This window comes from Lepidochelys olivacea (genome assembly GCF_965140295.1).
Source record: "Lepidochelys olivacea isolate rLepOli2 genome assembly, chromosome: 1".
NCBI lineage: Eukaryota > Metazoa > Chordata > Testudines > Cheloniidae > Lepidochelys > Lepidochelys olivacea.
The window spans coordinates 238,039,624-238,060,432 of record NC_140411.1 but is presented as its reverse complement, the minus strand read 5'-3'; the positions used below and the strand labels follow the sequence as shown (position 1 = coordinate 238,060,432).

At 42.6% G+C, this 20,809-nt stretch overlaps 1 protein-coding gene across 1 annotated transcript in view; it reads right to left on the bottom strand.

Annotated features, from left to right (window-relative positions):
* Positions 1 to 411: 411 nt before the first annotated feature.
* The window catches only part of PLCZ1 (phospholipase C zeta 1), a 119,664-nt gene continuing 99,266 nt past the window's right edge, over positions 412 to 20,809 (bottom strand). The window contains exons 10-13 of the mRNA XM_084617412.1: positions 11,275 to 11,447; positions 6,565 to 6,697; positions 3,303 to 3,452; positions 412 to 676 (exon numbers count right to left, since the gene is read on the bottom strand). Coding sequence (XP_084473538.1) covers positions 594 to 676; positions 3,303 to 3,452; positions 6,565 to 6,697; positions 11,275 to 11,447 — 539 coding nt within the window. The 3' untranslated portion in view covers positions 412 to 593. The remainder of the gene's footprint in view (positions 677 to 3,302; positions 3,453 to 6,564; positions 6,698 to 11,274; positions 11,448 to 20,809) is intronic.

The window sequence follows — 20,809 nt, the reverse complement described above, 5'->3', positions numbered from 1 at the left end:
TCCAGGTTACCACTCTTGAACTTTTATCATTTTTACAATGGGCATTGATGAGCTACAGCTCAATCAGAAATTGACTCATTATGGATTTAAAGGGTAAATTATGTTATAATTGTGTGTATGGGCATGTATGTTTCCTGTTTTTCTTTTTTTCTTGAACAGATTAATATACAGTAGGAAAAAGTTTCTCAATACAAATGAAAAAGCCCACTCAATTTTGCCCATAATTTTGGTGCCTTTGGAAGTCTTAGACCATAAATATCAAAATGCTACTTCCTTATTATTTAATAATTCATTACTATTTTGCTATTAGTTGCAAATAACCATGTCTTAAAATATTGACTGGATTCAAGAAAACATACCGCAAAAGTCAACCATGTATGATTTCTTCTAAATTACTTCAGGGCCCAATTCTACAGCCTTTATACATGTTAAATAGCATTTAACCACACAAATATTTCCACTGATTTCAGTGGAAATTGCAAGTGCTCAGCACCTCTGAAAATCAGGCCACACACTAAACTGTTGTTTGCAAGCTACATGATGGTTGCTTTATTGAGGAATATGCCACTTCAGGAGTACTGCTAATGTCATCATTAATAGTACCAAATATACACAAAGAGTGATGCAGGATCAAGTCTGTCACCAAGTTTGGAAAACAGAGGAACATGACGATAACCTGTAAATGTAATAACAGTAAATTAATTTATTGAATACAAAAGTAGAATTGATGGTGGGTTAAGTGATGAAACAGAAGTGGCCGTATTTACTGTACAAATGAAGCATAATTTATAGTTATCTAAATAAACCCTTTAATTAAAGTAAACCAAAATGATCCATAGAGGAACACCCATTACTACAGTAGTTCTCTAACATTTCTAGCATTTTAATTCTCCTGGCATTCAGTGGTGATAAACACAGATAATGTTAGTATAGCGTCAAAGCCTCCACTGATACATAAGTTGTGATTTACACTATCCTGCAGACTTCTGCTACAGGACTGGCAAGGATTTAGAAAGGATACTCTTGGTATCCAGAAGTCTATGCTGCACATATTGTGTTTAGGACACCTCCTATTGATTAACCGGTGAAGGAAGAGTGACAATGTTCTTGTAAAAGAAACTATGCTGCAATGGTAGTGAGCTAACAAAAGAGAGGTGGGAGGCAGAAGAAGGTTTCCTACCTTCCCTGGCCACTTAAACCCTTGGGCTTTTGGGCAATCTGGAAATTTCTACAAAGAATGATGTTTGACAACCCTGTCTAAGCTCCAATGTTTATTTGACTGCATTTTCTATACACAAAGCAAATTTAGAACTGGTTTCTTGCAGTTTCGCAGAATAATATGTACATTCCAACAGAAGAGAGAGAGAGACAAAGAAATAGGTGTGCAGATTTAGCTAGTAGAATGGTAAGTATTCTGTAATAACAATGTCTGTTTTGCTCATATCTCCTTTTTTCCCAGCCCATGAAAAGAATCAATAAACATCTTTATAACTTACTACCCAGGAGGAAGAAAGTGGGGGGAGGAGAGGAGAGCTGTTAGGACTGATATAAAAGCAACAAGTAGCCCACTGCCAGCTCAGTGTTTTTCAGCCTTACACAGTCCAGGTAACATTTTTAAGAGTGCCTAAGTCACAATTTCAAAAGTCCTATGATTTAGGGCTTGTCTACACTGCTGCTTATGTCAATGTAACTTATGTTGCTCAGGGGTGTGAAAAGCCCCCCACTCTGAATGATGCAAGATACATTGACTTAAAGCGGTATCCACACCATACTATGTCTATGGGAGAGGTGGAATAATTATGCCGACAGGAAAGCACTCTCCCATTGGCATAGCGTGTCTTCACCAGACACACTACAACAGCACAGCTGCATAGGTGCAGCTGTGCCAAAGTAGTTCAGTAGTGTAGACTAGCCCTTAGACTCAGAAGTGCCTAAGTCACTTTTGAAAATGAATCCTCGGTTCTTGAGTAACTAAAGCACTTTTACCTCTTTCTCTCTTTTCCAAAAAGAGGGCTGAGATCACCTGATAATCTTGAGATATGAATTGTCCCTAACTTCAGAACTTACTCTCAAAGCTCAAGCTTTTTCTTCAGAGAGAACTGCAAGGCTTATTGTTTTGGCCAAGTTAATGGTGATATAAAGCACGGTCTTTTCTGTTTTGTTCACTTTTCTGTTTATGTTGATTTTTTCCCAGATGTCATGGAACTGGGCAGGCTCCACATGTAAACGAATAAAGTTAATGAGCATATTGAATTGCCTACTTTTGCCCTGAACTCTGTCTGCTACCAAGAAAATGACTCTATGTTCTTCATGTTTAAAGCTATGCTGACATTTTATCTGTTCTAGTAGAAGGATTTCTGGCAACTAGAAGTTCTCTGTGAGGTTTTTATAGTCACGAAAAGTTTAAATCCCGTAAACAATTATATCTGTTCGGCTAGGAGACTGTATTAAGCTGGGTTCTCAAAGGCCCTATAGCTCCTTCCTATGTTCCTCAAAGATCATTTAACAAGAGGGATTACTGCATCTTCAAGAGAGTATTGAGACACTGGAGGATGACATCTGTAGGGAAGCGAAGGGCAGTAGGTGAATCTATACACCTTTATTCACCAGTACAAGTTGGTTCTGTGTGCTTGTCAGAAGTTATTTTGAAAATCAAATACAGTAAGCAGCCAGTTTAGAGTAAGCCACCCTCCTCCTGGCATAGTGGCGTCTACATCAGCTATTCATTTGAATTCTATTCATCGGATAGGAATCAAGGAGAGGTACTAGTAAAACAAGGGGAAATTATCAGTTATTACGCTTTTTTTATTTCCCCCATTTTATTTCCATCTTTGTGCATTGTCAAAAAATTGCAGAAAGAGCTCACTTGATTCTTTATCTTTATTGCCTACCTCTCTTTTGTTTTTTCAGGTTCTGGACTGAATAAAACATGGGCAATCTGGTGCCTTTATACTGGTCTTGACTGACTGTTTTTTTCACCCTCTTGCTTCCTAACTGCTGGAGCTATAACACTCTCTGAATGGATTCTGTTTACAATGTGAGTGGAGTAATACTGCAATAAATACAGCTACCAATAAGTAATATTTCCTTCAGTACTGTAGGTTGGCAGTCACATAGAATCTAATCATCATCGCTAACGATGACCCAAAAATGTGATGAATGCCACTCTGCATCTGTTGCACCTATTACAAAGTTTATGGTGTGTAATAAACCTAAAGAGAACAACAGGCTAATAGTAAAAGCTTATGCTTTTGTAGATTTTTACTCGGTGGTATGTAGTTTGCTTTTGGAGGAAGTACTACCTTTATTCATGCACAGCAGTGGTAAAGTGTATTGGCCCAGGAACTCATTTGCAGCTAGCGATATCTGATCTTCCACAACGAAGCGTACTAATGCCAGTTCTGGAACTTGAACATTAAAAGTAAAAGTTTCATTCCACCTAGGGCACAAAGCTGGGGTGGGGGTGCAGAGAGAGAGAGAGAGAGAGAGAGAAAACAATTGTAATACAAACAGCATTCTGAACAAACACATCAATGGATTGAAAAATAATGAGAACTTCTTTCCTGGCAATTAATTTATGAGCTATGCTTTCTACAAGTGAGGACAGTGCAGCACCTCCTTTTGTGCCTGACTCTGTGCCCGTTTAACTCAGTAACAAAACTCCTACTGACTGCACTAGTGCAGGCTCAGAACTTTTATGTGGATTCAGGAGTAAAGATGACCAAAAAGTAGTTCTCATTTTTTGCACTCTTCAGTCAGCATAGATAAGCCCCTCTCTACAAGTGGAGTGAGCTTTAAGCATGACAGAACTAGGCACTTTATAAACATTTGTCATGCATTACCTACACACTGAGTAATTCAAACCACAAGACTGAGCAACTCTTTTTGAAGAGAACAAAAAGGGATTATGACTGACGCAGAGGTTGTGGTCAAATAAAATTTGTTATAGACCTGGAAATCTCAAGATTGTGCCAGCATGCCTCTTTTACTGCTTTGGGATTGAGGCAGATGCAAGATAAACTAAGGTAGAAAGCAGATAAACAGGAGCATAGAATGAGGTCCGCCTTGTTTATAGGGAGAAACAGAAATTAAAGTGGTCATTTACCCCACTATTCTTACATATGGTTACTAAGAAAGCTGCCTTCTAAAAAAAAAAGAGGTAAAGGGAAATGAAATGCAGAGGTTCAAAAGAAAGGGGACCACAGAGAACCTTTAGACTGAGACACCAAGGGAGAGGACCTGCAATGACACAGGTAGGAGAATGCTTGAAGAAAATGAGAAATTATTTCCCCCAAAATGGCACTTGGACCCTCAAGCAGTTAAGGGAATGGCTCTTACTGAAACCTTCCTAAGTTAAGGATGGAATGGATTGATGATTCTTTCACATAAATGCCTTTATCTATCCACTAATCAGTAAAGACCACCAATACCTCGTAGTATGTGATGAAGGTTCTTTTCTTAATGGAGGAGGGAAGGACTTTCTTGACCACCTAGGAAATTCCATGCTTCCTTAACATGATATTCTGCTCAAGCTGACCGAGGCTTAGATAAAGAAATTGTCTTTGTGACAGAATATCTTTTATGAAAGAAAAAAGAATTTTTCACTCTCTGAATGGTCTCCGCTTATCATGATACCATGGTCTACTGAACCAGGCCAGAGCAATGAGCATGACTATCACTGATCTTGACTTATTTTCTTTGGTATCATACACAACAGTGGAAGAGGAGGCAAGGTGTCTGAAAAACTGAAGTGCTAGGGGTAATAAGAAGGAAACACTAATTCATATATGTCCTGGGTCTCCTGTGGATTCATTTTGGCTCCCCCACTTAATCCTTCAAACTTTTTCATCTGCATCAGAACACATGCACACAAACACAGACATGTTGTAGAGACAGGCCAGGATGGAAGATGGTCAATGGAGTTGCGCTGATCTACACCAATCGATGAATTGTCCCAAGAAAACCAGGGTGATCCTGCCAAGGTGACCTGAATCTGATCTGATATTTCACCACAGATGGTGAAGGTGGACTTTTGGTCTTTCCTTTTCTTATCCTTTGACACAGGTTTGCTCACTTTGTCTTCTCAGTTGAAAGAGATGGTTGGTATGAAAGAGAAATCAACTAAGGTTGATGGAAAAACAAACCAGAAATGTCAGAGGCTGTCTTTGCTACCTCTCTGTAATGAGCCAGAAAGATTTTTCACAGGAGTGGGGAGAAAGGGAGGGAAAGAGGAGAGAAAGAAGTGTTCTGGCTGAAGGGTAAAAAATGGTAAAATCATGTCCTGTAATTCAGCTTCTCTGAAGAGATAATTTGACTGGGTTCCTACTATGAAGAGCCACATGCCTTCAGAGTGTTGATTCGTATGCTGAAAGGGGGGATATCCTATAAGCAGAAGCATGCTGCTTTACCCATGAGACATTGAGGCATTGATCTTTACCTGGCTTAAAGCCTTCTGAGTTTCAGCAATCTAATTCTATGGGGAACATCTGTGTCAAAAGACTACCGTACTAAGACTTTGTCTTGCATGGTTCAAGGCTTTAAGGAGCCATTCTGATTACCTCTTAAAACAACAATGCATTGAAGCTACTCACTTCACTCTAGAGTCGAAAGAATCAGTGGCTCCCAGAAAAAAGTTCTTCACTGATATTCAACACAGAGCATACCACAATAGATTAAGAAGAGTAGATAAGGTCCAGCTTTGTTAGAACATTCTGCACCAACATCACATATTAATGTGCTTTAACATCCCAGTGTTATGGTGCATGAAGAATGGATGCTGCTTCTAACAAAGGACCTGTAGTAAACGAACAAACCCTGGTTTTCAGGTCTCCCTTGATGGCACCTGCCTTGTGCTGATCAACAAGGACCATTTCTGCACCAAGACAAGGTTGCATAAGCTTTGCCAGATGATGTCTGCAGCACACTGACACTGGGTTTTGTGGTGACACTCCTTGCTGATCCGACCCCTATTGAGCTCCCAAGCGTTGCTGTGATATGCACCAAGGAACTGATAGGCACTGGCCTCTGAATATAGAGTCTGAATTGCCAGGTTGGTCATCTAATGCAGTCCTGTACCAGTGCTGCTTACCTTGATTCAATGCCTGCCTGCATTGAGGAACTACTCTCATGGGTTGAGGTGGTCCCTCCATGTCAGGTCAGGTTGAGGCACAATGGTGAGAGAGGGCAAGGGAAGCTGCCCATGTTTTACCTGTTGTATATGTAAACAAATGCTTTCAGTCTCTACGACGGACAATCCATCATTTTTCATACAAGCATGATGGTAACAAAGAACGTTTTTTTTTTAAAAATGAAAAAAATCTAGTTTCAAATTCTTCAGCTTTAGTTTACTGTCTTCAGACTAATCTTGTTGGAACACAGCTTGTTATGCGGTTGTTTTTGTTGATCAGTCTTTACACCTAGTGCCCACTTTTGCTATTAATCTGTGCAGCACAGCTTTTTGCTATGGAGTAAATTACTGGAGAAACACCTTCTATCTGATATTAAGTTATTCTGTGTGAAACAGTATTGAAATCATGTACAGTGAAAAGACTATGTTCTACTTACCATTGCTTTTTATGACACAAGTCTGTTGTTTTACTTGATCTTCTGGCACACCATGAATTTCTATCTGGACTAAAGGATCAGCTTTATTGGTCCTGGAGAGGTTACTAGGTGGTAACTGATAACCACTAATAAGCTGCATAAATGAAAATGATACATAAGACCTCACTTGGGCTTGAAAATGTAATTTATTATAGCAATTTTAACATTAAACTGTACATTCAACAATTGCTCAGTGCAGTCTAGCATATAAAGTTGAAGCTACATAAGAAACTTTTCCAAAGAGTATATACCAACTGAAATGTAATTGAGACTACCGTGCTTCAAACGTAATTCTATCTCCGGCTAATGTGATTCTCAGTTTAATTATCTTAAAACCTTTGCAGCTAAATAATAATTTTGGAAAAGAACATGCTTCTGTCTCTTGGTTTTTACCAGAGTATGACCACTTTAAGGAGATTTTATTCAATCACTAGCTACAGAAAGTTGCTGTTTAATTAACGAAGGAAGGCCCATGTGAATTCCCTCTTGTGGGTTTCCCACTTCCTGTCATCAAATTCATGGAACCACTACCCAGGATGTGTCCATTGGGGCTGCACAAGTGTCCCCTAGTGACATCAGCCTCTAAGGGAGAGTAGCCCCTAACCACTTCAGTTCCTTCGCCTCTGCAATGAAGTGTTAGTAACCTCTGTGTGTTTTGTCTGCTTTGAGACACCAGGTCCCTACTGTTGATTATAGACTCATAGACTTTAAAGCCACTTTAAAGCCAGAAGTGACCATCACGATCATCAAGTCTGAACTCCTGCATATCACAGGCTACAGAATCTCACTCACCAACCCTGTAATAGACCCATAACCTCTGGCTGAGTTGTTGGAGTCCTCAAATCATGATTTAAAGACTTCAAGTTACAGAGAATCCACCATTTATTCTAGTTCAAATCAGAAAATGACTCGTACTCCATGCTTCAGAGGCAGGGCCGGCTCTACCATTGTTGCCACCCCAAACAGCGCGCCGAATTGCCGCCGCCGCAAGCAGCTGAACATAGAAGCCGCCGCCGATTTACCGCCACGGATGGCTGAAGAGAGAGGCTGCCACCACGGAAACACCCTAACGGCACACGGACTGCCGCCCCTTGCAGATTGCCGCCCCTGGAACGCTGGTGCCTGGAGCCGGCCCTGTTCAGAGGACTGAAAAAAGAATCCCAGGGCCTCTGCCTGTCTGACCTGGGGGAACCATCCTTCCCAACCACAAATATGGCAATCAGACCTTGAGCATATGGGTGAGACCCACCAGCCAGACACCTGGGAAAGACTTCGCTGTAGAAATTCAGAACCCTCCCCATCTAGCATCTCATATCCAGCCACTGGAGATATTTGCTAATAGCAGTCACAGATGAGCCATATACTATATTGTAGGCAACCTCATCATAACATCCCATCCATAAACTTATCCAGTTCAGTCTTGAAACAACTTAGGGTTTTTTACCCCCACTACTCCTCTTGTAAGGCTGTTCCAGAACTCCACTCCTCTGGTGGTTAAAAACCTTTCTCTAATTTCAAGCCTAATCTTGTTGATGGTGATTGTAATCTTGTAATCTTGCCACTGGCCTCGGTAGCCCCCAGCAGCTGGTGCCACTAGTCCTTGCCCAAGCTAAGATTTAGTCAAGTATTTATAGTACAAATCATGGACAGGTCATGGACTGTGAATTTTTGTTTATTGGCCATGACCTATACATGACTTGTACTAAAAATACCCATGACTTAATTGAAGCCTTAATAATAAGCACCATTTTAAACATTAGCTTGAAGCTTCTGATAATTTCACTGTAGACTTGAGGAGAGTAGAAATGTACACTTGAGAGAAAAATACATGATATGCTACAGAAAATGGTGTCCCTAAAATGTCCCTTAAAATAAAGAGGCATTATCGTTCATGTTGTTGTCCCTTATTTCCATCCAACAAAGGTGGTCACCCTACTTTCCAGCTCCAGAGGACTAGCCTGACCAACTTCATTTGATGATTCTAAGTTCAGGAGCTCTGAACCAGGGCCCTAAGGTAAAGCCCTTATGAACTTTGTTAAGACTGCTCCTTCCCTCATGTGCCATGATCAGCTGAACTGGCATCAGAGGATCCATGTTCCCTACAAGGCAAGTTATGGAAGGGACACCAGGAAAACAGGGAATGCAGGGAGTTAGGGTGGAAGCAACTCAGCCACATGGACAGAGCAATGCGCAGGGTTTAGTAAAGTTCCACCTATTCAAATTAACCTGCCTTCAGCTTCACTCTTGGCTAATGAAACACTTGAGAAACACCTTCTTAAAGGGGACATCGTTTCTTTAGTTGTTTTGCCTTCCCCTTGCTTGTGTCCTGTACAAATAGCAAACTAGTTTCCCCCATTCATGAGCCTGGTAATTAATTCATTCTCTTCTTTATTGTGAACTGTTTTCTCTTTGACGCTTGTCTCTGAATTTTCTTTCTCTAACCACCATCTCTCCTGTCCTTCCATGTTGCCTGATCCCCCTCCCTTTAACATCATTACTCTTATGTTCTGAGGCCTCCATTCCATCAGTCCCTGAAATGTCATTGCTGCCTTGGCCTTCCCGCTACCTAGCCTGCACATTCTTCAACTCTGTTAACCTAAAATTCTGCTCGCACACTCTCTCTCTCTACTGTACACAATCACTTCATTTTTGTTACTAATCCTAATTAACCCCTAGACCACAAGCTGGGTTTTCTCCTCATCTCTTCCAGCTCTATATAAATAATGAATAATATAATTGATGTATATGCATGAGAGCTTGAAAACATTAAATCACGTCCATCATGTAATCCGTGTGCTCACTATTAGGGTAGTATGATGTGCTGAATAAGGCACACACATTGTGTAATCCTTATACAATCCCTATTTAATTAATGTCTTATTCCTGCAATTTATTTCACTGACAGCAATGAAACAATAATTATACATTAATTCTATGCTAATTAAATAGCATTTAAATAAGTGGTATACAGTATGATCAGCAATAACATTTCATTGTGAAACTAGTTTTCTAATGATAGAGAATTTGGAACTTTTCTTTTTGGAGATGAAAAGGAGAATTTTTTTTTTTTAAATAAGATCCATTGTAAGGGATTTTTAAAACTAAACCAGGGTTTGTATGACAGTAAAGCACAGAGGATGCCATCCAAATTTTTACAATTCTGTCTTTTACCAAATTAATTATATCATAGTATATATGCTATGCCTAATATTTAATGAAGAAAAATGACAAATTAGAGCTTATAGAGCTTGATCCTGCTCCCATTGTGACCGTACACGTTTTCCTTTACCAGATATAACACGGACGATCATGTAACTGAGATTAACCACGTTTGCTCTTTTACTTCACCAGTTTTTAGCTCAGTATAAGTTTATAAATTATAGTTGAAGGAAGACCCAGATTCCTTAATATAAATGTAGACAATGTTGGCCGCATATTGTCTATTTGTAGCGGTTGGCAGCGGACCAAACCCTTCAGGTTACTCCAGAGAATCTGAACAGCCTAGCAAAATTCTCCATCTCACTCCTAAGGTTTAGGCCTGCCACTTGGCTTTCCGTTTTGTGTCTTCAGAGGGGTTGCTGGTCTGCCTATCTTCTCTCAGTTCTCCAGGAGGTGCCAGGGTGGTCACTTCCCAATTCTACCACCATGATCGTCAGATGTGGCACCTAGTATAAGCCAGTTTTACCCCACCCAAGCCATAGAAAGTCATCTGGATTTTGGGGTTGGGACAAAAAGCATTCATCATAGGGTATAAAGATTAGGAATACACCGTGCTGTCAGGTACCACACAACTGAGCTGACTGCAGAAAAACCTCATTATCTTTACTGTATAAAATATGCCAAAAGATGATGAGGTTTTCCTGCAATCAGCCAGTAAGAAAACTTCAGGGGTTCCCCAAGTAACTGTGCACTAAGGATTATAGGGCTCCTCATATTTGGTATGGGCCCCTCCTATATTGGAAAGGACATAGTAGTGGACTGTCCCACACTGGACAGCTGCCATAAAACCCTGCTTGAGGGAGTGGCCACTCTGTGCCCCTAAAAAATGTGAGGCAGTCCATTGCCCTCCCCCGCCCCCATGCAATGATTAGAACAAAATGCAACGTGATGGGACGAGAAGGGTTGGGGAAGGGGGCAGAGAGGGAAACCCTGTGTAGAGAGAGTGGAAGGTTATGAAGGTCATGCAAGTAATGATACCCACCCAAATTCCAGTTGAGTTCTGTGCAAATCTTTTTTTATATCCTTAGTGTCTAACAACAGCACTGTATACAAAAGATGTAAGCATAGTTTTACCCTGTTGCAGCTCATACATCTCATAAGATAATTAGATATCTACCTCAGTACAAGCCATATTTATATTTTTAGACACCATTTTGTACAAGTTACTTGTTTCCTCAAACATCAAGGGAAAGGAGTGTCTTTAAGCAAAATGATGTGAAATGAAACTAAGAAACCATACAAGCAATATCGAATATACTATGTTGGCACAATGATATCAAGGCACTTTATAGTTCTAAGTTATCCAACCAGCTTAAGGCACAATGAGCTTTTGAAGAAAAAGAAAAGGTACCAGTAATAAATACTTATGAGAGGCAGTTAATATAGTTCAGCTAATTCAACGAGAGATATTTCCATAAATTATAAATGAGATTGTCAATAAACCACTCTTACCCTTATTGAAAGAGTTATTGGATTATGGTTTCCTGTTACATTATATGGATTAAACTGTGTAGCAGAATCTCTCATGAATTCTGGTTTTAGAAGATAGCCACAACCACCGTTGTCCATAAATTTTCCATTTTGCAGTTCCATCTGTAGTCCAGGTGTCTGGAAATTTAAGGCCACTGTAAGAAAAATAATGTCATCTGAATACTGCAGATGACAACGCTTCAGAATTAACCTAACCCTAGTTGTAGTTTAAACAGATATGAAAATGAAATAATAATAGACTGTCACCTGCAGGATGCCATTGTCTTCACATGCAGGACGCTGCTATCTTTTCAATTTGGTAGTAGGCACCAAGGCTCTGTTCTGCACTGAAAGGCCTGTGAGCCAGTGGCAGCTCCCATGGACCCTAAGTGCAGCTCACTAAATTCCCTCTAAGCTGCATGGCCGCACGGCCGTGCAGCAGGCTATAAATAGCTGTGCAGCAGCTCTAAAGGGCCATGCAGTGGGGACCTGGAGAGGAGAGAGGTAGGGGGTGGGCGGGAACTCGGGAAGGGAGCAAGTTGGGGCTTGCAGGGCTGCTGTGGGCCTCTCCCCCGGCTCTGGAGCTCCCTGCTGCTGGAGGGGAGAGAGGGCCCCTTCCCCTGGAGCTCCATGTTGCCTGCCAGCAGGTGGGAGAGAGAGGTCCCTTCCCCAGAGCTAGCTGCTGCTGGCAGGGAGAGGGCTGGGGGGACTCCTCTGGCCCCAGTCCTGGGGCAGCCTGCCTGCAACCCCAAACGCCTCATCTCCAGCCCCAACCCAGAGCCTGCACCCCCAGCCAGAGCCCTCACACCCCCACACCCCGCATCCCAACCCTCTACCGCAGCCTTAAGCCCCCTCCTGCACCCTGAACCCCTCGTCCCTGGCCCCACCCTGCAGCCCTCACCCCCGCACCCCAACCCTCTGCCCCAGTCTTGAGCCCCTGGGCTTTATGCATCCGATGAAGTGAGCTGTAGCTCACGAAAGCTTATCCTCAAATAAATTGGTTAGTCTCTAAGGTGCCACTAGGACTCCTTTTCTTTTTTGCGAATACAGACTAACACGGCTGCTACTCTGAAAACTGACCAACGAATATTTGGACTGCCTTACTGGGATTGCAATGACAGATTCCAAATACACCTCTACCCTGATATAACACACATTCGGATATAAAGTGGTAAAGCAGCGCTTGGGGCGGGCGGGGCTGCGCGCTTCAGCAGCTCAGCGCATCAGCGTGTCTGGCTGCCAACATGCTGCTCTGAGCGGCGTGTTAAGGGTGCTGGGCTGGGGGGCGAGGGGTTGGATAAGGGGCAGAGGGTCTCGGGGGGCGATCAGGGGCAGGGCCTCCCCCTCCCCCCAGGGTCATGGAGGCAGGAGCTGTGGGGGGGGGCACTTTTGGAGGCCCCACAGGCCCAGAGTGGCCCAGGTGATTAGCGAGGGGCCGGGAGCAGCCCGCTCCGCTTCCCTCGCCCAGGTCCCAGCCGTGTCGCTCAGGGGAGGGGGCTTGGGGCAAGTTCTCTGCTGTTGCACTGTATACTGTTCTTTCCAGAAACTTTACAAATGCAACCCTTGGGAAACACTTCAGCATGTTTTTTTCTAACTTCTGCACAGCATCTCTAAATGGACCCTGGCTCAGTGAAGTTCTACTGTGGAAAGGGAAGAGGCAGGTTACTGTGAGCTAACATATGGCAATTGTACTGATTTAATCAAAAATGGGTGTCACTTTTGGCAAGATGGCCGGAAAGACCAAGAAGTTTCAAGTTTAATTAAAAATGTTCATTGCAAACATGTTTATGTATGGTGAGAAATGATTGTGTACACTTTTTAATTGCTATGTGACCCAAATACTTCCTCAGCGCTTAAGATGCTGGTTTTTATCAGTTCACACCTGTCAAATTTTCCTTTTCCCAGCAGCTCAGAACATTTTCTGTTTGCTGCAGCTGCAATGTGGAAATAAAACAGCGCACTTCTTAGCAAGATATTATAATTCATGAGATAAAGCCAACACTGCATGAGAGCCACTTAACAAAATTTTCTCCGTTCCAGCATCTTGGAGTTTCTTGTTCACATTCATCATGGAAAATTCACACGGAACTAATATGACATGTATTAAACAGCATGATGATAAAAAGGTATTTACTCGTTGTCCTGGCAGGTTAAAAAAATGAGGCCTTTAAGTACTACAAGTCACTGCTAATAATTCAGGAAGAGAGCCTTATTCTGTGTTCCATGAGATGCTCCTGAGGACATTCTGCGCCAAAATTAAAAATTCTATGCACAATATTTTACAAAATTCTGCAAATTTTATTTGTCAATAAATAAATGCAGAGGCTCCAGCATGGCAGTGGGGAGCACAGGCCTCTGGCTGCACGAAAGTGGAAGATCACCCTGCAGCCCCCCAGACACAGTCTCAGAGATGAGGCTGCACCCAACCCTGACACAGCACAAGGCCTGGGCCTGCCCCAGAAACACCCTGGGGCCCTGCCCCTCTGTATCGGGTGCACTGAGTGTGGGGCAGAATCTAGATGTGGAGGAGCTCAGGTGTGGAGGTGAGAGGATTCTGTGTGGGACAATCTGGGTGCAGGCAGCTCAGTGCAGGGTGTAGGTGTGAGGGGATTTGGATGCACAGAGGCTCGTTGGGAGGGTTCCAGATGTAGGGGCAATCAGACTCTGCAGAGGCTTCTAGGTGAAGGTTGTTGGAGCTCAGAGGGGTTTGGGTGTGGGGGGTTTCAGCAGGGGGGCTCAGGGTGCTGGAGGAGTGGGGCTTGGTGGGGTGGGGGTCTGGCTGCAGCTAGTTGGCAGTCTATGGTGTGGGGGTCTGGATCTGGGGACTCAGGGTGGTGCAGGGGGTGGGGTATCAGGGTGGGGGTTTTAGTGCAGGGAGTTCAGTAGAGGGTGGTCTGGGTGCAGGGGGGCTCCAGATGCAGGGATTGAGGTTCAGTGGGGTGGGGTTTGGGTATGGAGGACTATGGGGGTTCTGGATATACTGGGTGAGGCTTGGCAGGAATGTCTGGGTATGGGAGGTCCAGATGCACAGGGGTTGGGTGGATGGGGGAGCAGCTCCCCATCCAGTGACCCCCTCCCCCCACAGCTGAGGAGTGATGGGGGCAGGAAGCAGGAGAGGATGCTGAGCTTCCTGCAGTGGGGGGAGGTTCTGGGAATGGGGCTGACACAGCACCAGGAACTCCTTGCAGGGGAAGAGGAAGTCCCATCCTCTCCTGCCTCTAGGCCAGCCAGGACTAGCAGCTGATCCCAGCTCAGTTAGGAGCTACTGGCTCGGGGGTCCCCAGCCCCACGGTGATCTACCTCTAGACGGCTGCTCTCGATGTCTGAAATGTTGTACCTGTGCTACTAGTGAGTGGGGCATGACTGCTCTTGCAGCTTTTCTTTGCTTCCCTGTCAGAAAGTAATTTTTCTGTGGGGAAGCAAAGAAATCTGACATGAATTCACATTCCCCTAGGAGTAATGAGAGAATACAATCTACTAAATCAATATGTAGCAAATTTCAAAATTCTTTGTTTCAAGGAGAAAATGCAAGAAGTTTGGATCCTTCTTCCTTACAAAAACTTCTTCACCATTTAACCAATTCACTTTTTATTTCTGTAGTGATATTTATAAAGCATCCAATTGTTTGTGATTCATACTGCAAGAAACCTGGAGTTCATTTAATCCTTTCATGTGTGATTCAGATTTTAAAAGCAAGATGCCAGTACAAGCAATGAATGCACTGGAACTTTTACTACCAAGGAATTATAACATAAAGTAGGTCAGCATGTCTTTTGCGATGGTATAGTTTAAAGTGTGCAGCTGAAGTGAATCAAGACAAAAACAAAACAGAGATGGCTTCAAATAGCAGTGAAAAAATTGTATGTTTTTGTAACTTCTGCATGATGAAATAAACTGCATGATAGTACATAATGAGACTGCTGCTAACTTTGCCAAACTTCAGAAGCTGCTAAACAGAAAAACCTGATTTAACAAGCATAACAAGCAATGGGGAATAGTTGATGGTGTCTTGTATTAGGTAACACGCTACTGTGGTACAAACATAGAGCAATACTATTGTGACTTAATACACCAGAACATCAGCACTGTATTTTGACTTAATTTTTTGCCTCAAATTAGAAATTAAAAATGTACTGAGGATAAGATTCTTAATTTAGCCATTAAAGTCAATATGGCTACACACGTGTAACAGAGATAAGATTTCAGTTGAAGATTTTTGTTTTACTATATACGCATATGCTCAGCTTTTATTTCCTAAGAATTCAGTGAAAATATCAGCAACATGACTGGCCAACTTGGCCTGTCCTGGCATGTCTATTATTCGACTGTGCCTGTCTGTGAACAGTTGCTGAAAAATTCCCATTCTGACTGACTGGATTAACGAAAGAATACAAGTTTCTAGTGTCATCCCGGGTTCTTAACTTTCTTTTCTAAATGGACCATAACAAGACAGATGCCCCTGCAATACTGAAATGAAACCAACAGTTGTCAAGGGGAGCAAGAACAGATGAATTTGATTCCACTCCCTTTCTCTAATCCTCTGTTGAACCAAATTTGTGCAGTCACCTTTAATCAGTTCTCAAGTACAAAGGTAAACAGACCTGCATGAACTATTGCAGCAACTGCTGAAGCCCTACAGGAAATGGTGCAAAGGATTCTGGGGCACATCTGAGGAGGGCAGGATGTGAAAGGAAGACTGTGGCATCAAAATATGAAAAGGATTGAGAAATCTTGCCTTAAACGAATATTTTCAAGTAGTTACATGTAATTGCCATAAAGATCTGCTCATGGAATAGCAGCAAGATCTGAACATTACTAAGTCAGTCTTCTCCCCTTGGTACACACTTTAAACATTTGTAGACCATTAGTATGCTCCCTCTCAAGTCAGTCCCTCCAGCCTCCCAATCATTTTCATTACTCTTTTCTGAACTTTCTTCAGATCATCAACATCTTTGTAGATAAGTACGGAAAAGGCATGAATCTCCCTAAGACTTGAGAACACAGAGACTTCAAGGTCCACTGAGTTTGTTTCATGTGGAGATATACCATGGATATTAAAAAACTATATTGCAGCCATCAGGCCTTGTAATGGGGTATACAAACCCCACACAAGTGGAGACGGGGTTAAGCAGCTGCTTTGGACCCAGGCAGCTCCACCTGCAAAGCACTCGTGGCTTGGAGGAAGAGCTCCGAAGGAAAGCAGTTCAGCTCAGGAAGGCAACAGAGAGTGGAGGTGACCTGACCTGCATTCTGAACCCCTCAGAAGGAGCTCCAACTATCTGACATGTGGCTGTAATAAAGTTGCCAAACTCAAAGGGAAGAGACTTGTGAGTCTCAGAAGGTCTGAGACTTTATCTTTGATTCCAGGGATTTAATGCCTTTACTTTACTTGTTGAGAAAGAGGGATCTGGTAGGGAGTGATTGGGGGAGGCAGCAGTATAGCACTTTGGTGGTACAGGACATAGCTGCTTATACTGGGCCCTGGATTGGAACCTGGCAGACAGGGTGAGCTTGGATTCCCCTACCAACACATAGGGGGTGCCAAAGATAGAAGCTGACCCCCAAAACAAAGAGTCGAAGGAAAAGAAGCATCTGAGGACAGAAGGGTTAAGACGCTGAAACCTGAAGCCAGGGGAAGACCTGGAGCCCCTGCACCTAGTCCAGAGGGCTGCCCCATTGCTGGACTTTTTATATACCCCAAAAGGGGATGGCATAAAACATGTGGTCCTGGCCAGAGGACTGAATCATGGAAGGGGCAGACCATCTCAGGACCAGAGTGGCTGCCAACAGGGAGGTGCCGGGAAAGAATAGAACCTGCCACACCCTGCTCAACCATGGGGTGGCCACTGTGGTGAGTGATCCCCTTCACAGGCCCTACGTCAACATCATCCTTGCAGATACCTGCCAGCTCTGGCAAATCCTAACATGACCTGAATCCTAACTAGAGTTCAATTAAGAGAAGGCTTTGAATTAAGTCATATCTGTCAGGACTCCAGTGTATTCCAACTGTCTTTTCAGCTAAATCTGTGACTTTGAATAGTTTATCAGGGACCTAGCACACCAAAGGTGGCATAATATATCCATGGATTCCTTCCAGCATGCTGCCTATGATCAGCCAGTTGTCCATCTGTATAGTTATGAGATAACTCCCACTAAGCACTTTGTGAATACATGTGGCAGCAGCTCCAGCCCAAAGTAAATACAAAGAATTGTAGCAGTGTTCATATATGACAAATCTGAAATACATCATGTGCTTAAGAAGTCTATCCCATACTACAGGTGTTTTGCGTGGTTCATAGCCCATTGCTGTAATCTAGAACAGTGGTTTTCAATGTTTTTTCATTTGCAGAGCCCTAAAAAATTTCAAATGGCGGTATGGACCCCTTTAGAAATTCAACCTGTGGTCCATGGACCCCTACTGTACAAGTCTTTGACTGAAAACTGACTGAACAGCATTTAACTATAAATGTTGCACGTGCTCGGCATGGGATTTGACACAGCATGAGAAAGGGCACTAAACTGTGGGTTTCTATGGTAAGAACAGCACTTCTGGGTTTTGACCTGTAGGTGGGGATATTCACATACTTTTCTTGATCAGAAAAACAGAATACCTTTTCTGGGATCTGAAACTTTATTTTCATAGTCACCTTTCTGTGGACTCCTTAGATGTAGTCTGCAGACTCTTAGGGGTCCGTGGACCACAGATTGAAAACCACTGGTCTAGAAGAAGTATGATAGGGTATATGTAGATATGCAATTTTGAATTTTCTTTTTACCATATAAAATTGTAGGTCTTAGATGTCAGGGAATTGGGCAGTACCTAGATTAAAAACCTATGTCCTCTTTTGCTCAGTGTCTTGATGAGCTTCTTTGCCAGGAGAGATTGAACTTTGTGCAATCTCACTTCCTGATTTTGCTGAGCTTGAAGGTGGAACTTTGAAAGCATTTCTCTGTAATGTGCTTTGTAGCCCCGCCAAATTGACTATTTATTTTGGCTGTTTCTAAAGCCTTGGGGATTTTTACTGTTGTGTGGCTTTGAACTTCTGACATATGCTGGAAAGGAACCCAAACATGCTCAGTCTGGGACTATCTCTACAGTAGGACATTTTAGGAAAAGATTCCCATTGGCGCTACCATGCTACCACCAGAGAGTTTGAGTGCAGGAAAGACTCCAGCAGCTTCCAGTGTTTTTACTACTATGTCAATTAAACTTGTTCCTTAGCTCTCCCATTCAGCACCAAAAGCCCCTTGGTATTGGCACCCACACCAAAGCCACAGAGGAGTTTGCTTCAGATGGACTCATTATTGACTCAGAGGATGATATCAGCACAGAATCCTTCACATTGGCCACTGAAGTGGATTACGGAGATTAAAGTTGGTCTTTTCTGAGTCTGCATAGAATCAGAAGACTGAATCTCAGGCAGCTCAGAGGATTTCACCTTCAAGACATAAGCCTGAAAGCTGTACTGGTTTTCCCTGGCAGTCTGGGATGTCCAGGACTTTATATACCAAACACTAGCTAGGGGATTGGCCTTCCCCCTAAGAGGACAAAGCAGTGAGTTACAGCGTCTGGATCTAGGAAAATAGAGACTGCACTGTAACCTAAGGCTGGGTCCACCATATCACCAGCACCAAGCCAAAGTCAGTCCAGCAACTAACTCCATAACTATGAAGAAAGTTCAAAAACTAACTTAAAAACTAAGAAAATTACTCAAAGATGACACACTTAACTAACACTAAAATTCTAAAGTAATGATTTACGAAGGGATTTTTAGAGAAAAAGTGAGATTTCTGAAAACCAAACTGAGCTCTGGGGTTTCTTGGTTCACAGGCAGCTGTGGTTGGAAGGCAATCAGGGGTGCTGTATGTCCCATATATAACCTTGGTCTATGAACATTTGGTCTGCAAGACACTCATATGGCACACAGTGGGCACTGCTTCTAGAAAGTTCCAGTGGTCCCGCATCACCAGCGTGCATCCTATTGGTGGCAATCAACGGAGGCCACCCTGAATAAGAGTAGCTTAGTATATGATTTTTTGTGTTGTAATAAATATACAGGATAAATAATCCAGCTAAACAAATATTTCCATTAGGATCTTTACGTTGGCCTTTTCTAAAAAAACTTTCTGTGATTTTTAGCTTTAACACGGTTGTTTGCTTTTGGCTTTTTTTGTATTGCTATACATAATGGCAAAGGGGAAGACTCCAGCTATAAAAATGAGAGTTTGGTGACCTCCAATGAAAGTAGAGCACCTAAGTGTCTTTTGAACCTTTAAAATCCCTCCCAAAGATGCATCCGATGAAGTGAGCTGTAGATCACGAAAGCTTATGCTCAAATAAATTTGTTAGTCTCTAAGATGCCAGAAGTCCTCCTTTTCTTTTTGCAGATACAGACTAACACGGCTGCTATTCTGAAACCAAGCAATATCTTGAGTCTCCTAGATCGTAATATGTATGGATAAATTTCTTAGTTTGTTGGTTTATTATAAGCATATGAAAATATATTTAAACAAAGCTTACTGAAGCTGCTGTGATCATGGTGCACTGTGGTACAGTTCTGTTCCCAAAAGACTGCCATCTGGAAGAATTGCTCCCAGATGCTAAGGCATATAAAATGGGTAAGGTTGGACCTAAGAGATGTCAGGACAAGTTCATGGGTAGTAAAAAACATTATTTTTTATTAAAAGTTTTTAGTGGATAGTAAGTATACAATTATGTGTCAGGAACTCAGATGGCTCCAGGCATTGTCACCAGGCAACCTGAGTAGCTGGGGTGGGCCCGGTAAATGCTCACTAAGTGATTGTGCTCCCTGATTGGACAGGAAAGCTTGTAGATCATCATTTAGCCTTGTATTATCCATAGCAGCACAGCGGCACTCAATGCATTCTGTGCCGGCAGCTGCAACAGACATGCTTCCTGTACCAATCCTTGCTCTAATTTGCTCCTGTTCCCACTCCAATCCTAGTCTCTACCTCCCTTTGGACACCCCACTCCTGACTCCTGGCTCTGACCTCCAGCCTGACTCCTGACCACAATTCCCATTCTGTCCTGATTCCTGGCTCTGACCATCGACCTGTCTTCTAACCACAATGCCGGTTCCGCCATCCGGCTCCACTCCAGCCACTAGGCCTGACTCCTGTTTTAACCACAAGGTTGCACCGCCTACACCCTGGAGTGTTACATTATTCAATCAATCCAAAGAAGAGGGGAGGCGACTATCCCCTAAAAAAGGAACAAATTGAGAAGAGAAGGAAGAAACAAAGAAGTGGAGAGGTCATCTACAAGGTGTTGGAGAACAAAAAGCATTTGAAGTGGTAAAATGACAGAGAGTTTTACAGTGTATAACAATGGAGCATTGATTATACATCTCAAGAAAAACAAATATAGGTCTGATCTAGGGCTGTCAAGCAATTAAAAAAAATTGTGATTAATTGCGTGATTAATCACACTGTTAAACAATAATAGAATACCATTTATTTAAATATTTTTGAATGTTTTCTACATTTTCAAATATGT